The 17,029-nt window shown below is 47.8% G+C and overlaps 1 protein-coding gene across 1 annotated transcript; it reads right to left on the bottom strand.

Annotated features, from left to right (window-relative positions):
• Positions 1–2,990: 2,990 nt before the first annotated feature.
• Sirpb2 (signal regulatory protein beta 2) lies at positions 2,991–11,482 on the bottom strand. The gene is made up of 5 exons (XM_090352805.1): positions 11,264–11,482; positions 8,832–9,197; positions 6,112–6,453; positions 5,537–5,602; positions 2,991–4,220 (listed from the first exon to the last, which is right to left on the bottom strand). Exons 1-5 carry the CDS (start codon positions 11,334–11,336, stop codon positions 4,060–4,062), a joined length of 1,008 nt encoding a protein of 335 aa, XP_090208931.1. The 5' UTR covers positions 11,337–11,482; the 3' UTR covers positions 2,991–4,059.
• Positions 11,483–17,029: the final 5,547 nt, after the last annotated feature.

Raw genomic sequence — 17,029 nt, 5'->3', positions numbered from 1 at the left:
CCTTGGTAGGGAGGGAAAGAGATGAAAAACTGCAGAAAGGGAAGAATCAGAAGGAAGGCCCCACCCACTGACTTCCCAGGGCTCAGATTCCATGGCCCTAGCAGGTCAGGTGAGGCCCATGGAGATGCAGGTAAGCCTGGGGACCTGTGTCCTACTCACACTTCAAAGAATAGTGTTGCCAGTGCAGTGCTCTGGACTCCAGAGCAGCTGGGTGGGGACTTCATCTCCTATCCTTTCAGTCTTTTCAGACTTACCCAGGAGTGTGCTTTAGCAATCTCCCAAGCAGCTTTTGATCTGACCCACAATCAATTTGGCAAACCATCCTACCTGGGAACTTTCTACCCCTCACCCTGCACCATCATGTGATGGAGGCTTTTATCTGTTTCCTTGTCTTCCCCAGTAAGCTGTCTGGGAAGGCACCTGTTGTTTAATCCTGAATGCACAGAGTAGTGCCAGACCCAAAGTCAGTCCTCTACCACTTGGTAAGATGGCATGAAAGGTGCTGCTCTGTGGGAGAATGAGATTTTTGTCCTCAAGGAGCAAAAATTCTAGTGGAGGTTGCTAACTGGCAGCTATCAAGGACTAAGACAGACAGCTAGTACGCATGCACAAAACACTTTTTCTCCCTTAGATAACAATGCATGCTAGGAAGAAAACAAGTGTGTGTGTGTGTGTGTGTGTGTGTGTGTGTGTGTGTGTGTGTTGAAAGTGGGGGACCAATGAGATGGAGGTGATGGATTGGGGAGGGAACAGTTGGGCAGAGATTCAGTAGTGTGGATATGGCCCAAGTAGGTGCTGAAATGGAATCACCATGAGAGGCTCTGAGGGTGAGGTCAGAGGGGTGGCCTTGACCAGCTCAGGCCGGGCCTGCAGGGCGAGGTGTACATGGGCAGGTTGAGACTCCAGGGCAGTTGTCCTGCAGGCCAGCCTCCACACTTCCTTCCCTGCAGCGTTAGCCTCCTGGGGCTGCTGTGACAAATGACTCTAAACCCAGTGGTTTCACATGACAGAAATTTATTTTTCCACCATCCAAGGCATCAGCAGGGTCATGCTACCAGGGCAGCCTCCTGGGAGTGTCCTTCCTTGCTTCTTCCTGCTGCAGTCATTCTTCAACCGATGGCCATGTCACTCCCGCCTCTGCCTTCATGGCTCCAATGCCCTTTGCTGTTCTGCCTCAGCTCTCCCTGGCCTGCTGGCTGGCTCTTTCTTATGAGTGCACTTGTGATTGCATTTACAGCCCAGCGGATAATCCAGGAGCAAAACTCCATTTCTCATCAGAAATGCCCTGTGTGTGTGTGTTGTGTGTGTGTTGTGTGTGTGTGCGTGTACACTCACACACGCACGCTGCTCCCCCACCCCCCCAGGCTTCTGGGGCTTGAATTCAGGGCATGGGCACTGTGCCTTAGCTTTTTCACTCAAGGCTGGCATTCTACCTTTTGAGACACGCCTCTACTTTGGCATTTTGCTGTTTGATTGGAGATAAGTTCTTTTGAATTTGCACTGGGATCCTGAGTTCTCAGCCTCCTGAGCAGCTAGGATTATAGGTATGAGCCACCAGTTCCTGGTTCCCACCCCCCTCTCCCCCCTTTGCCACTGTTAAAATTAGCTTGGGGTGTTGTGATGTGGCACAGGGATAAGGACACGAACTTGAAAAGAACTCTGCAAGACAAAAGGTTTACTTCTGCTGAAGGGTGTGCCTTCAGCCAAAATCTGGCAAGTAAGTACATAGCTTACTTTTTTTTTTTAAAGTCATTTGTGGGGCTTGAACTCTGGGCGCTGTCTTCAGTTCAGAGTAGAACTCTACCACTTTGAGCTACAGCACTACTTTTGTTTTCTGGCAGTTAATTGGAGATGAAAGCCTCATAGACTTTCAAGCCCAGGTTGGCTTGGAACTGTGATCTTCAGATCTCAGCCTTCTGAGTAGCTGGGAGCACAAAACTCACTTTTTAATCCCTAATGCAGCAGGCTGTACCCCTCTGTCCCATTGGCTCACAATCTGCAAAAAGATGTGGCTTAGCTAACAGGATGTAACTAAAATCCTAAGGAGCTTTTAACAGGATATCTTCCCTAGAGTAGGAAAAAGATGTAACTAAATGTAATTAATAAGGGCCAAGTCACCTGGCTAAAGCTGGCACCTTTCAGAAAAACAATTCTTACAAGATTAACAGAAAGGAAGTGTAAGATCCACTCTGTGCAGCCACCTCCCCCTCCGAAGTCTCTAGTGACCTCCCCCTTCCCTGAGGTCACACCCTGGACTGCCCTGGTCACAAGGACCTTGGGAGGGTCCCAGGCTCTGAGGTCACATTTGCACCCATTGTGTGGCCACTCCTTCCCTGACATGGCTAGGTCCCTCTGTCCCCCTGCCCTATTTAAACCCCGGGCCAGGCAGCTCCCTTCCTTCCCTCAGCCACTTACGACCTGAGCTGGTGGTCCACAGTCTGGGGATTAAAGTTCTTTCTCTGTCTGAAGACCACTGGTAATCTCTCAGTTTACTTAATTAAAATCTAGCAGGAAGCAAACTACTTTTATAGAAGAGATACTTATTCTCACAGCCATACAAGGCAATGTGCAAAGTTGCAGAGAGTATAGGATGTGGTTGAAGGGGGGGGCATTTTAAATCCTACATTTCTGTCTTTATGGATATCTGTTAATTAATCGTCTCAATGTCACCTTTGACTTACTTGTGGCTGGTTTTTGTTTTTGCTTGTTACAGTGACAACCTTGTAGACTGCTCCACTTCCTCTGCAGTAGGTGCTACCAAACTTTCACATAGGACAAGGGAATCCACACGGATTCAATGTCTGCTGTGCAGTCCGTGCAAACTTTTCGTCTAGTAATGTGAATAGAAGGATTCTCCCACAACATGGGGAAATCCTTGTTTTTGTCCTTCATACTCTGTGACAGAGGAGTCACTGAGGTGCTCAGTGAAGACTCAAGAGGCTTCAGGGTTAGAAGTCGGGCAAGGCATTGCCCTACAGTGGGGGGGGAGGGAGCCTCAGAGATGTCCACCAGCGAACACTGGGCCTCTGCCAGAATTAGCCATTATGGTGTGACACCCAATTTCTTGAGAACTATTGTACTACTCTACTTTATGTTGCCCCAGTGGGGTGAGGGTGGCTCAGCTGGGAACTCAGCTTGATGCCCCAGGGATGGAGATCATCACCTTATTCCCTGACATCTACTCTCTAGTTCTCTGGTGAACATTTTTCAATGAGAACCATTGCTGCCACAGAAAAATACTACATTTCCCAGCCTTCTTTGCAGCTAGCTGTGGCCATGTGGCCACATTTCAGCCAATGAAGATTGAGCTAGGATGGGCAAATTCACCACTGTGTCCTTAAAGTGGAGAGGGCACGTCCCTTTTCTCAGTTTCCCACTTCAGTCCTGCTTCCTGGAATGTATCGATCAGTCTGCTTCGGGTCAGACGTTGCTGGAGAAACACACTTTCTTCTGGGCACTAGTATCTCATGCCTGTAATCTTAGTTACTCAGGAGGCTAAGATCTGAGGACTGAGGTTCAAAGCCAGTCTGGCCAGGATAGTCTGTATGACTCGTACCTCCAATGAACTTTCAAAAAGCTGAAGTGAAGCTGAGATCCCCAGGCCCTGAGTTCAAGCCCCAGGACTGGCATACATGCACAAAAAAGACATTTACTTAAGAGCTTTATGATAGTTGTATACCTGCGACCTAACTGTTACCCCTAGAAAGAAGGAAGAGCATGCCAGAGGGATTTGTAAATGGAGGCGCACAGGCGGTCTGGCTAGGTGACCTGAGAAATCAGGAGATACCTTCTGAGAAGACTTTGGGTTGGGTGGAAAGAGACCAGAGAGAAGCCCTGTGAGAAATAGTCTACAGCCAGCAGAAGCCTCGAAGGAGCAGAGGACTTGAACAGTCTGAGGACAGAGAAGCCCACAGAGGGAAGCCTAGCTCCAAGGCAGGAGTTTCACCAAGTGATCCAAATAGATGGAGGAATCTTAGAGTTAGTCTTCAGGCCTGGGGAGCATGAAGCGGCTGAGTGGTGGTAGAGGTCCCTTAAAAGGTCCCCTCCAGGGTTGACCCTTTACTCTTCTTGCCTCTTACCCCATGCTGAGCTGGGCTTAGGTCTCCTGGAGGTTGAGGTCCTGAAGTCTTCTTGCCCATAGATCCGCCAGCAGGCAGCCAGGGCTAGTAGGACTGCAGCCAAGCTTGCTGCCTTCATCCCCAAGACCACAGATAATAGGCCTGAGGGACAGAGGGGAGAGCTTATAGGGCCCCTGGGGTGTACCCCCATAGTCCACACCTCATTGATGTTCCTGGGCAGGACTGGTGCAGCTGCTATAGAATCCCTAGATCCAGATTTTTTTCTACACTGATCAAAGCCCCACCCCTTCCTCTGCCTTGGCCTTAACTAACATCTGGTTTAGACCAATGTCATCTCAACCTCTGACCTCCCAAAGCAGGATAAGTCTGCTCTCAGGTATTGGCTGCTCCACTCTTCACCTCCGATCCCATACCACGTACTTCCTATTACCTAAGGCAATCAGAGAAGCCAAGCTTCTATGCAGTGTAGTGACCCAGTCTCTGCAGAGGAGAGAGACCCAGAGTGAGATGTGCTCTGATCAGGATCACATGTATTAAAGAAGCCATCACACATTTTTATTTGTGGATTGAATCATCCCACCGTACCCTACAAATGAATACAATTATTATGTGTCAGTTCAGAAAGAAAAAAAAATTAAAGACACCAGCCATGGTGACAACTGCCTGTAATCTAGTTACTCAGGATGCAGAGGCAGGAGGAGTTCCAAGGTAGTCTGGGAAACTCTCAAAAACGAATGAAAAACCAAAAAGACTGGGAATATGGCTTACATGGTAGAGCCCTTGCCTAGCAAAGGTGAGGTCCTAGTTTCAGTTCCAGCACTATGGAATGAATGAATGAATGAATGAACCAGAAAAGAAGCCTCAGGATGCCTAACATGACCACCTGTACCCCAAGCTCCCTGAGTTACCAAGTGCCACCCAGTAAAGTCCTACATGTTTCCTTGCACTTGGCAGCTGTGATCTCACAGGAACCACATAGTCCCGTGAGGCTAGCTTTCCACTCTCATCCCCTCTGCTTCCCTTTTGCTTCATGGAGTCAGACACCATTGATCAAGGAGCAAGACAGCTGATGGACTGGGCACCCACCTCCCACTGCAGGAAAGGGCTTCATCCTGGAGGCCACAGCCATGCCCTTCGGTGCTGTGGCCTCATGGCTCAGCCTTACTTACTTATGACCGCTCACGCAAGAATGCCCATGCAGATAGCTCTGTCTGTTGGAAAGCCCTATTTTGGATTAGGCTGCTAGAGCATGGTTGTCTGAGTCCCTGCTCTGTAGTGGTGCCGGACTTCTGTGAGCTTGCTGGAAGTCTAGAATGAATGGCTCCCTTCCCATAGCTAAGCGGTCTGTGGCCTGTGGCCTGTGGTGTGTGTGTGTGTGTGTGTGTGTGTGTGTGTGTGTGTGTGTGTGTGTGTGTGTGTTTCCCATTAACTCCAGTAGAGATGATAGGTACACTCACCTGTCGGTGCTATCTGGGCTGCATGTTCCTTGGAAAATTCTTTCTCTATGGGAAAGATGGGTTTTGCTGTAGGAGGAAAAGCCTGTCTCATGCTTCCCCTCACCTTTCTCTCCTGCCATTTTCTGAGCCCCTGGGCTAAGATAGCACTAAGATAGCCCCAGTTCTACCTGGGTTGGGGTCACAAGTCAGTCTGTAACTCTAGAGCCCATGGCAGTGTGGCTTATGGGACACAACCAGCGTGTAACTTTCTATCAGTGTTTCCAGTTCTTAGTAGGACATTCAACAGGCAGGTAGCAGACACACCTTGAATTGTTAAATGGTCTATACAAAGTTTGATGAAGTCCAGAATAGGGAGAAGTTAACTCTGCCTGGGAGGAGAAAAAAAATTTCACCGAGGAGGGCTTTTTGTACTGGGGTTTTGAAGGAAGAATAGGAGACTTTTTTTGGGGGGGGGGGAGACAAAAGAAAGTGTCCTAGGGAACAGTTTGTGTAATGATACAGAGGCTTCACAGAGCTGGCTTACTGGGGGCTTTGGGACTACCTACCCTCCACACCTCCTTCTCAGTTTGCCTCACCTGTAACTCTCAGCCTGGTGCCCTGACCAGACAGGTATTGCCGGTTGAGTTTCCTCTGAAACTTTACACAGTAGTAGATGCCAGCATCTGCAGCGGAGACGTCTTGTAAACGAATGCTGAAGTCACTGCTGGAGGCTCGCACTGCTGTCGCATTGGGGTGAGAGAGACCTTCGAAGTTATAAATGGCCTCTCGGTTCAGACCAGTTCCCCGGAACCATCTGATGGGGCCTGGAGGTCCATCTCCATGCACTGTGCAGTTCAGGAAGGCAGTGTCTCCCTTGGTTGCAGAGACCAGCTCCTGTGGCTGGCTGATCCAGACATCTGGCTCAGGGTCCCCAGATCCTGAAGACAAAAACAAAATTGTGCTCATTGGATTCCTTCTGCTGGAAATTACTCTCTGTGTTGGCAGAGACAGTCCAAAAGAAGTACCTTGGGATGAAACCAGAGGATCTAGGACCTCAAAGGATTTCAGGACCTCAGAGGAGGAAACTATCTTAACCTAGAAGGAGCCAGGAAAACTTTTGGCAATGCTGGCATCAAACTGAAATGACTCCCCCTGCCCAGGTACTGTCCCTACCCATGGCATCTGGGTAGTCTTCTGTCCATAGTCTGCTTAATTAGCCAGTGAGTTATCAAGTACACTCTGCTGTCTGGTTTATGCATTAAGTACTTGAAGTACTTAGAATGATAAGCCAGGAATGGTAGGGCATGCCTGTAATCCCGTGGAAGCTATTTGGAAGGTAGAGATTGAGAAGATTGAGGTTCAAGGCCAACATAGACAAAATGTTACTGAAACCTCACCTCAATCAATAAGCCAGGTGATGTGTGTCTTTGACTCCTGGCCTGTGGGAGGTGGGAAGAGACAGGTAGGTGGCTATTGGAGGGAGGCCGGCCCTAGGCTAAGATGTGAGAACTTACGGGAATGACTCAGTGGTAGAGCAGCTGTCTAGGAAGTAACGAGACAGAGTTCAAATCTGACTACTGAGCCAAGTGCTGGTGGCTCACACCTGTAATCCAAGCTACTCAGGAAGCTGAGATCTAAGGATCAAACTTTGACTGGGCAGGAATGTTTTTGAGTCTCATTGTTAGGGTCCAGTCCCCCAATATTAGGGTCCGTGATCAAAGGAACGAGCCCGACACAAAAGCGGAAGTTAAACATAGTTTTATTCTGCACCTAGCATCAAGAATTATACTGACCGGTCAGGGCCATCTCTAAGATGTAAGTGAGAGAGCCACCCCACCTAATCTTACAGGCTACTTTCATAGACCGCCAGCCATGTAGTTGGGCTGGCCATACGCAGGTGGCCAATGGAATTCAACATACTTGAGTGATGGCTGGGGCAACCACTGACACCTTTGCTGTTTGAACTGACCTATCATCTTGGTGGGCTTCTGGCGCACTGCTCTGACAACAAAGGAAAGGGAGGGAGTTTCCTGTCAGGCCAAAGGGGTTGGGTGGGGGAGGAATTCTGGCAACTCCACCTGGTTTAACTGCTCTTGTAATCTGAGCTGTTATCAGGGATTTTAGAGCCCCCATCTTGGGTCTAGTACTCCTTTGTCATGAAGATGGAAGATGACTATAGGGGATGGGTTTTTGGGTAAGTCCCTTTCGCTTATCTCCAGTTAACTACCAAAACAGAAGTAGAGCTGTGGTTCAAGTGGTAGAGTGCTAGTCTAAACTAAAAAGCTCTGGGACAGAGCCCAGGTTCTAAGTTCAAGTCTCAGAACCAACACCAAATTAAACAAATAAAATGAAACAAAATTTTAAAATCATCATTAACACAAAATAAAACAAAAACTCCCCAAAGCAAACCCTACTACTGAGATTGAAAACAAATATATAAGAAGACAAGCCAAACAATCCCTACAACACTAAACTGGGCCTGGTAGCACGTATCTGTAATCTAGCATTCAGGGGGCTTCAGTATGAGGATGGTAAGTCCCTGATCAGCCTGGACTACATAGCAAGATCAGAGAGGGGGTGGGGGAAGAAAAAAGAACAGGACATACTTCTTCTGAATGACAAATCTAGGCCCTGCATAAACAGGCTACCAAGAGTGGAGCTCTAGAACTCAGGGTCACATTTTTGGGGGCGCTGGCAGGTCACCTCACCAGCCCCAGGTTCGCACTCTTGTAATACAAACTCTCCACACTCTTGCCATGGCCTTGTGATGGAAACCCACACTTCCTTTTTTTTTTGACTAGGAGCTGAGCCATGTGACTGGCTGTGGCCAATGGGCTGTTAGCAGACAGACTACTGGAGCTTCTGTCATCTCCATGAGACAAACATACCTGGAGTGGCTGCTAGTCTTCCACTCTATGCCCTGGCATGAGACACAAGGAGCAGAATCACCCCAGCTTCCAGCAAAAGAGCTGCTGAGGGATTGTGTGTGTGTGTGTGTGTGTGTGTGCGTGTGTGTGTGCAGCGGCTAGTCAGTTGTGGTCTTGAATGCAGGCGTAGGTGCTGTCTTTGACCTTTTCTGCTCAAGCCACAGCACCACTTCCGGTTTTCTGGTGGAAATTAAATTGGAGATAATAGTTGTAAGGCCATTCCTATCCAGGCTGGCTTTGAACCGTGATCTTCAGATCTCAGCCTCTTGCAAAGCTAGGACTACAGACGTGAGCCACCAGGCCCCAGCATATGGCTGAGATTTTTGTGTAGCAGCCTGCTCAGTCCTGAAGGCCAGGGTGAACATGATGGCCACGGGCCTGGTACTCACCCCTCACATAGACCACAGTGCCCCTGTCCACGTTCCCTGCCGAGTCTTCCTGGGAACCAGCAAACCTCCCACACAGGTAGGTTCCAGCATGTTCCTTGGTGACGTTGAGGATATAGATGGAGTAATCGCACCTCAGAGGCTCCAGTGCCCGCTGGATCATGGGTATGACCCCAGGGAAGATGCCATGTTGAAAGTTGTAAATCTCTTGCTTGTCTTGAGTGCTCATCTTGATCCATTTTATCCTGTCATCTACGCAGGAGCCAGCCACCGAACACCTGAGGAGGAGTGTGTCACCTTCTGCCACCAGCAGGGGGCCTTCGGGCTGCAGCACCTGCCGTTCACTCCCTGTGCTGTGCTCAGAGACCCCTGCCACAGAGGAAAGCAGACTTTCACTGCACAAGAAGCAGGGGCAGTGGGGGGGGGGGGGAATCTACTTATTATATAGCCAAGAAGAATCACACAGGACAGGAGAGGGGGTGTAACTGGAGAGGGAGGAGGCATGGAGAGGTTGGCTGCAGAGAGAGAAAGAGTTGTTTAATGGAAAATCTGTAAAGAACCAGAAGAGCCAGGCACTGTTGGCTCTCACCTAAAAATCATAGCTATTCAGGACGCTGAGATCTGGAATTCAGATTTGAAGTCAGCCTGTGCAGAAAATACTGTTGAAGTGAGACTCTTCTCTTCCAGGCTGGCATGTGTATTTCTTGTGTAGATAAAAAACAGCTTGCTGGGGCCGGGAGTTTGGCCTAGTGGTTAAAGTGCTTGCCTAGCATGCATGAAGACCCAGGTTCGACTCCTTGGTACCACATACATAGAAAAAAGCCAGAAGTGGTGCTGAGGCTCAAGTGGTAGAGCTCTAGCCTTGAGAAAGTCCAAGGACAGTGCTCAGGCCCTGAGCTCAAGCCCAGGACTGGAAAAAAAAAAAACAGCTTGCTTTCCTGTTTACTTGAGCTACTGGTGATTTGGAAATATTGCAAATACAACACTTATGAACATTCATGTACCAGCCCTTGTGCGGGCATTCTTCCAAAATTCTCTTAGGGAAATACCTAAAAATCAGATGACAATAAAATAGGATATGTATTATGTTTAACTTTTGTAGTGTTGAGGTTTGAACTCACTTGAACACTTGCCAGGCAGGTGGCCATCTGGCCCGAGCAACACTTATGGTCCTTAACTTTTTTTTTTTTGCCTGTCATGGGGACTGAATTCAGGGCCTGAGCACTGTCCTTGGGCTTTCTCAAGGCTACCACGTGAGCCACAACACCATTTCCAGCTTTTTGCTATGTATGTGGTACCGAGGAATCAAATCTGGATCTTCATGCATGCTAGGCAAGCACTCTACTACTAGGTCAAATTCCTGGCCCAAGGTCTTTAAATTTTTTTTTGCCAGTCCTGTATTTAAGCTCAGTGCCTGAGCACTGTCCTTGGATTTTCTCAAGGCTAGAGTTCTACTACTTGAGCCTCAGTACCACTTCCAGCTTTTTTCTATGTAGTATCGAGGAATCGAACCTGGGTCTTTGTGCATGCTAGGCAAGCACTCTACCACTAGGCCAAACTCTGGGCCACAGGTCTTTAACTTTTTAAGACATTGCCCAATTGCATTCAAGGAAATTGTAACATTTTACATTTATTTTTGTGCTGGTACTAAGGCTTGAACTCAGGGCCTGGATGTTGTCCCTTAGCTTTTTTTTTTGTTCAATGCTGGCATCCCATTACTTGTGTCACAGTTCTGCTTCTGCTTTTTTCCTGGTTAATTGACAATTATTGTCACATAGACTTTCCTGCCTGGCCTGGCTTTGAACCTCAATCTTCAGATCTCAGCTCCCTGAGTAGCTAGGATTCTAGATGTGAACCACTGGTGTCACACAGTATATCCTACCAGCCCCATTTTACAGGTGCACAAGTGAGGCTTACCCAGGCAGCAGCTGAAGTGTGAGCCTCACAGCCTCAAGCTGAGCCCAGATGGGCTCACAGTGGACTGGCTGTGTGATGTGTATTGTGATTGGGATCCTGAACTTAGAAAGGTCCAGGTTTAGCAGAATGCTCTGTCATGGCTGTCATAAAATTCTTTAAAAAATTTTCTTTCAACAAGAGAACTGTATTTCTCTTTGCATTGGTTCCCATCAATTATGCACTGGCCAAAGCTGATCCTTGCTCCATTTATGATACAGCACCCCTAGGGCAGGTCACAAGAGACCTTCCATCTTGTAGAAGAGGAGGCAGGCTCACGGAGCAGTGCCACCACACATGGGCACATGAGTGCCAGCTAGAGCCCAGAGCCAGGGATGGTGTTGTCATTTCCCTAGGTTGCTTCTGGGTGGGTTTGGCTCCTTGAGGTCCTGGATCTGCTCTAAGTTTCGGTCCATGCCCCCTCTTCCCCTCCCAATTGGGTCAAGCTCCTCTCCTTCTGTTCTCACGTCAATGCCACTCACCTGATAGGACGAGGGTCAGAATCAGCAGCAGGGAGCAGGGAGGTGAGAGGGCCAGGCAGGTGGAGGTGGACATTGCGAGGGGGTATAGGACACTTCCTGTGGTTCCCAAGACTGGCTGCTGTCGGCTCTCTGGAAGAGCTGGAGTCTGAGGCAGGGACAAAATTTCATACTGTGGCAATTCGGGGAAGTGTTTTCATCACAAGGCCACAATGGTGTTGCAAGAGGAAGATGGTGGGTCTGAAGCTTTCCAGTTGTTGTGTTGGGGCTGTGGCTCCTGCAATCACTGCATGATGATTTAAGGACTCTGGGCCACAGACCCTGTCCAGTATACTTAGGGAGAGAAGAACACTTCAGTCATAGAGTGCCCTCGAATCACCTGGTTTTCAGATCAAGCACTGAGACTATCTCTTCCAGCTGTGTAAGTTTCCATAGTTGCATGTCATCACCCATCCTCTGTTTCCTCATCTGTCAACCTGGAACAGCAGCAATCCCTCCCCCCAGAATGTTGCAGAGAAGATGGCACGAGGGCTCAGGGCAGTGTGAGTGCTGCACACAGGAAATAGGAGGTAAAGCTTGCTTGAGGACTGATTACATTGTGTGTGGGGTGCATGCTTGTAAGCCCAGCAGTCAGGAGGCAGTGATAGAAGAGTCCAAAGCCAGCCCACACTGCATCAGGAGACCCTGTCACAAAGACACAAAGGACAGTGGAGGGAGGGATCTTAATGTGAGGAGCACGATAGTGCTGGAGAGACATGGTGGGAGCCATGATGGTACGGGGCGCCATGGCAAGAAACTGCTAGACAGACTTGAGACAAGCCAGGCGCGGTGGCTCACGCTTGTAATCCTAGTTATTCCAGAGGCTGAAATCTGAGGATCGAGGTTCAAAGCCAGCCCAGAGCGCAAAGGGACTGAGACTCTTATCTTCAATTAACCTCTAGAAAACGGGAAATGGCACTGTGGCTCAAGGATAGGGCAGTAGTCTTGAGCTGAAGAGCTCAGGGACAACACTCAGGCCCAGAGTTCAAGCCCCATGACCCACAAAAAACAACCCCCCCCAAAACCAAAAAACCCCTTGTGACAGCCCCTCCCTACGAAAAACAAGTACTGGATATTGTTTGTGGGCAGCTGCTTTTGGGAAGTGAGCTTGGCACCCACATTCTTGCTGACAACCACATATTTTGCTTCTGTATTCTGCTTCTGTATCTCGTGTAGCTTGCATAATATAGGAGAATGGGAAAGATTCCATTTAATGTATGGGCCCCCATTTTTGGGTATAAAAACCCCTGCTTGTTGTTACTTGGGGCTGCTTCTGGGTTCCCTATGCCTAGAGTAGTCCAGGCCAGCTATGATTGGCTATTGACAAATTTCTTTTTTGCTATTAATAAATCACTTTATAGTTAAGATTTGGTTTTAGGTCTGTGGTCTGTTCCCTGGGGGTCCTCAGCTCATTACACTGAGATTCCTCTTGGATGCCATGTGAACAGTGGTGTCAAGAAAGACCTAGGGGTGCCTGGGTGTGTGCAGAATTCAAGTCTACCACAAATGAGCATTTTCTTCTTCTCTACAAACCAGAACTGTGTGAAATGAACAGCCATTCCATTGCTTGACACGAAATAGAAAACTCAGCAAGGGTAAAGAAAGCTACAAGATGGCACCCAGTCCCTGAGTTCAAGCCTCATTGTTTGTCCCCCCCCCCCCTTCTCTCCCCATCAAGTTTAAAAATCACTTACAGGTCAGGCACTGGTGGCTCACACTTGTTATCCTAGCTACTCAGGAGGCTAAGATCTGAGGATTAGGGTTTGAAGCCAGCCCAGGCAGGAAAGTCTGTGAGACTCTTATCTTCAATTAATCACAGGTAAAGCTGGAAGTGGCTCTGTAGATCAAGTGGTGGGGACCTAGTCTTGAGCACAAAAGAACTCAGGAGCAGCACCCAAGCCTAGAGTTTGAGCCACAGGATTGGCAAAAACCAATCAACCAACCAACCAAACCAAAAACTCAACAGGGCTGGGTGAGATGGCTCACGCCTGTAATCCTAGCTACTCAGGAGGCTGCGATCTGAGGATCAAGGTTCACAGCCAGCCCAGGCACTGAAGTTGATGAGACTTCCAATTCACCACCAGAAAACCGGAAGTGGGGCTGTGGCTCAAATGGTAGGGTGGTAGCCTTGAGCTGAAGAGCGCAGGGACAGTACCCAGGCCCAGAGTTCAAGTCCCACTGCTGATAAGAAAGGAAAAACCTCACAACACTATAGGACCCTATAGTGGACTCTTCTACATTTGCTGTTATCTGCGAGTGACATAGTTTTGTGTGGCTTTTTTTCTTTTTGTGGGTCATGGGGCTTGAACTCTGGGCCTGGGCATTGTCCCTGAGCTGTTCAGCTCAAGGCTACTTCCCTTTTTTGTAGTGATTAATTGGAGAGAAGAGTCTCATGTTCTTTAGTGTCTGGGGCTGACTTTGAACTGTGATCCTCAGATCTCAGCCTCCTGAGTAATTAGGATTATAGGCATGAGCCACCATGGTGGGCTTGTGTGGGTATTCATGATCATTTTTTTTTTTAAGAATTAGGACTTTATTTGTAAATAGAATCTGTTTTAGGGGAATTCCTTCCTCTTTCTGTTGTTCTTCTTCCTCCTCTTTTTTTTTTTTGCCAGTTGTGGGGCTTGAACTCAGGGCCTAAGCACTATCCTTGGACTTTTCTCAAGGTCAGAGCTCTATCCTTGAACCACAGCACCACTTCCAGCTTTTTTCCATGTATGTGATGCTGAGAAATTGAACCCAGGTCTTTGTGCATGCTAGGCAAGCACTCTACCACTAGGCCAAACTTCCGGCCCCTCATGATCATTTTAGTGTCTTCCAATCTCTCCAGTCCTCTGGTAGAGAGTTCATAAGCCTTCTCCAGTGTTCTCCTGGGGCGATTCCTTTGCTGCTTGTTCTCTCTTCCTTGACCAGGTTTGATGTTTTCTCTTCCTCATGGCACAGGCAACTGGTTCCACCTGTATTATAGTAAACCATGGTCCTGGAGCACCCTCTAGTGTCTGTTGGTGACACTGTACTCATACCCCAAGCTTGTTCCTGTCGGTGTTTAGATTCTAACAAGACAGAAGCCAACTGCTAGGCTTGGATGTTGAGTATTCCCCAAAGGTCCACTTGTAACAGCTTGCTGCCCCAGGTGTCGGTACTGGTAAATGAGGTGGAACTTTAAAAGGTGGGCCCTGTGCCAGGCGCTGGTGGTTCACACCGGTCACCCTAGCTACTCAGGAGGTTGAGATCTGAGATTTGTGATTTCAAGCCAGACTGGGCAATAATCTCTAACAAACTATTTAGTAAAAAGCTTTTAATGGCATTGTGGCCCAGGGACAGTGCCCGGGCTCTGAAATGCAAGCCCCAGGACCAGCAGGAAAAAAAAGAAGGTGGAGCTTAGTGGGAGGTTTTTAGGTTATTGGGGGTGTGGCCTGCACGGGAACCCTAACTTATTCTCTTTCTTCTCTGGTTTGAGACTTGACCATTTTCTGCATGTTGTGCTGCCAGCCTTTGCTTTCATCAGAACTAGATTGAGGCTGCATCATGTCTTTGAACCCCTGAAACGGTGAGCTAAATACACTACCCTTTACTTCATGGGTAGCCCGTCTCAGGAATTCAGTCATGGTAAAAGAAGGCCAACACTTAATTGAGTGAACATACCATTCCTTTTCCTCCTCAGGTCTAAGGCAGGAGTTGGGGTTGTCCCACCAGCGTTTCTGCTTTGTGTTGGGGGTGCGATGGAGATGGGAGGCCTTCGATAAGTTCAGGCCATGATCTTTCTCCAGATTCAGTTGGTTTTTAACTCGCTGGCCTGCAGGAACCTTTGAACTAGCTTCTAGGTTTCTTCTGATGCACTACTGTTAGAATTCATGTTTTCTTGCAGGAGAGAGCCTTTGGGATCTCACCATTTGCTGACATCCCGCCTTCTCATTCTAAGGTTTTTGGAGTTCTTCTCTGTTGTTGAATGTCATATTTGTGTCATATGATGTGCTTTTTATTTGCCTTCCTCTGTGTATCTGTGAAGCTAGGCCTTGTTTCTACATGGTTTGGTAGTGCCTGCTTCTTCTTCTAAGGACCACAAGTTCAAACACACTCTCTTTTCTCTATTGGATTGTTATTATTTTTTCATTCATTGTTCCACTACTAGGGCTTGAACTCAGAGCTTGACTCTGTCCCCTAATTGCTTTTGTTGTTGTTTTTTTCATGCTCAAGGCTAGCTCTCTGCCATTTGAGTTACAGCTCCACTTCCATAGTTTTGGTGATTAATTGGAGATAAAAGTTTCATAGGCTTTCCTGCCCAGGCTAGCTTTGAACCATAATCGTCAGATATCAGCCTTCTGAGTAGCTAGGGCTGAAGGCGTGAGCCACTGGCACTGGTGCACTGATTTCTCTTCATCAGTTGTGGAGATGGGGTGGCAGTCCTCTTTTTGACATGTCCCTGTGCACAGTGCTTTTATTGCCAAATGCTCAGACGTTAGCAACAGAAGGTCTAGAGAAGACCTAAACACACCCTCTCCTCTCTCTCTCTCTCTCTCTCTCTCTCTCTCTCTCTCTCTCTCTCTCTCTCTCTCTCTCTCTCTCTCTCTCTCTCTCGGCTCAAAGGCTGACCACAAGAGATGTTGAAAAATCTGAATATTCAGCACAGTAGACATAGAAAAATAAAACTTTCTCAAGATGAACATGATGCTTACCTTTATTAAAGCATTATAGAAGATACTCTTAGAAGTAAAACTTAGACGCTAGGAGTGTAGCCTAGTTGTGGCGTGCTTGCCTAGCATGCATGAAGCCCTGGGTTTGATTCTTGGGTTCCACATACCCAGAAAAAGCTGGAAGTGGTACTGTGGTTCAAGTGGTAGAGCACTAGCCTTGAGAAAGCCTAAGGTCCATGCCCAGGCCCTGAGTTCAAGATCCAGAACTGGCAAAAAAAAAGAAATAAAACTTACTTTTATTTAACTATTATGGAAACTATCCACAGAAGATTCAGACCTAGGAATTCTGAGAACCAGGTAATAATCCTACTGTCTGAACTTGCCCTCCCCCCTGTTCTGCAAAGCTTGAGGTGAATTCTACTAGGAATCAGGAAAAATGAGGGTTGCACATGGTCTTAATGAAATTCATTATCTTCTTTCTTCCTATCTATAACTAGTGGATGAGCACTGGAAATTTATAGGAAGAAAACACCAAGGGGATTAATTTTTTTAAAAAATGTTGGATGCATTAGATCCCCTCAAGCCAAATCGATATTTATGAGCAAATAAATGGATAAAAGTGAAATAACTTTATGCAAATCCCCCTGTTGTAGCTTCCCCCCCCCCCCTTGGATAGCTTTGTTGAGCCATTAACAAGATTGCCTGCAGGTGGCGCTGAAGAGTCCTTCATTCTGTTTTTCACTGACCCCTTTCTCTCTGCTTGGCTGTTTTATTGTGACTCAGACAGCAGGTAAATGTCATGCACCAGTCTCCAGGGAAGTTGCTACTGCAGTTGCAGAGTAAATGCACCTTCAAGTTCCAAAGCTGAGATCCAGATGGAAGCTGCAGACGTTTAGAAAAAGGTAGGCTCTGGAAGAGTCAGCCTTTTCTTTATCACTCACCACAGATGCCTGCCGGAACTAGATGACATTGCTCAGGGTGTGGAAGAGAGGAAGAGAGCCCTAGAGCAGTCCCTAGAGAAAAGTCCTGCCATAACCTCCTGAACTTAGATCACATTTGCAAACACTGGAGGGTCAGAGGGTTTTGTTTAGGGTGA

The sequence above is a fragment of the Megascapheus bottae genome, chromosome 18, assembly GCF_031878675.1.
Source record: "Megascapheus bottae isolate mThoBot1 chromosome 18, mThoBot2.hap1, whole genome shotgun sequence".
Lineage (NCBI taxonomy): Eukaryota > Metazoa > Chordata > Mammalia > Rodentia > Geomyidae > Megascapheus > Megascapheus bottae.
The sequence above is the reverse complement of the archived record's forward strand: the minus strand, read 5'-3'. Positions and strand labels throughout refer to the sequence as shown.

Bases quoted from the DNA above. Each gene is read 5' to 3' on its own strand.
- Sirpb2 (XM_090352805.1), bottom strand. From the start codon at position 11,336: ATGTCCACCTCCACCTGCCTGGCCCTCTCACCTCCCTGCTCCCTGCTG. The intron at 6,454-8,831 runs GTGAGTACCAGG...TTTTGTCTTCAG, and splicing joins CACTGTGGTCTATGTGAGGG to GATCTGGGGACCCTGAGCCA. The intron at 5,603-6,111 runs GTGAGGCAAACT...TTCCTCCTACAG, and splicing joins CACCAGGCTGAGAGTTACAG to CAAAACCCATCTTTCCCATA.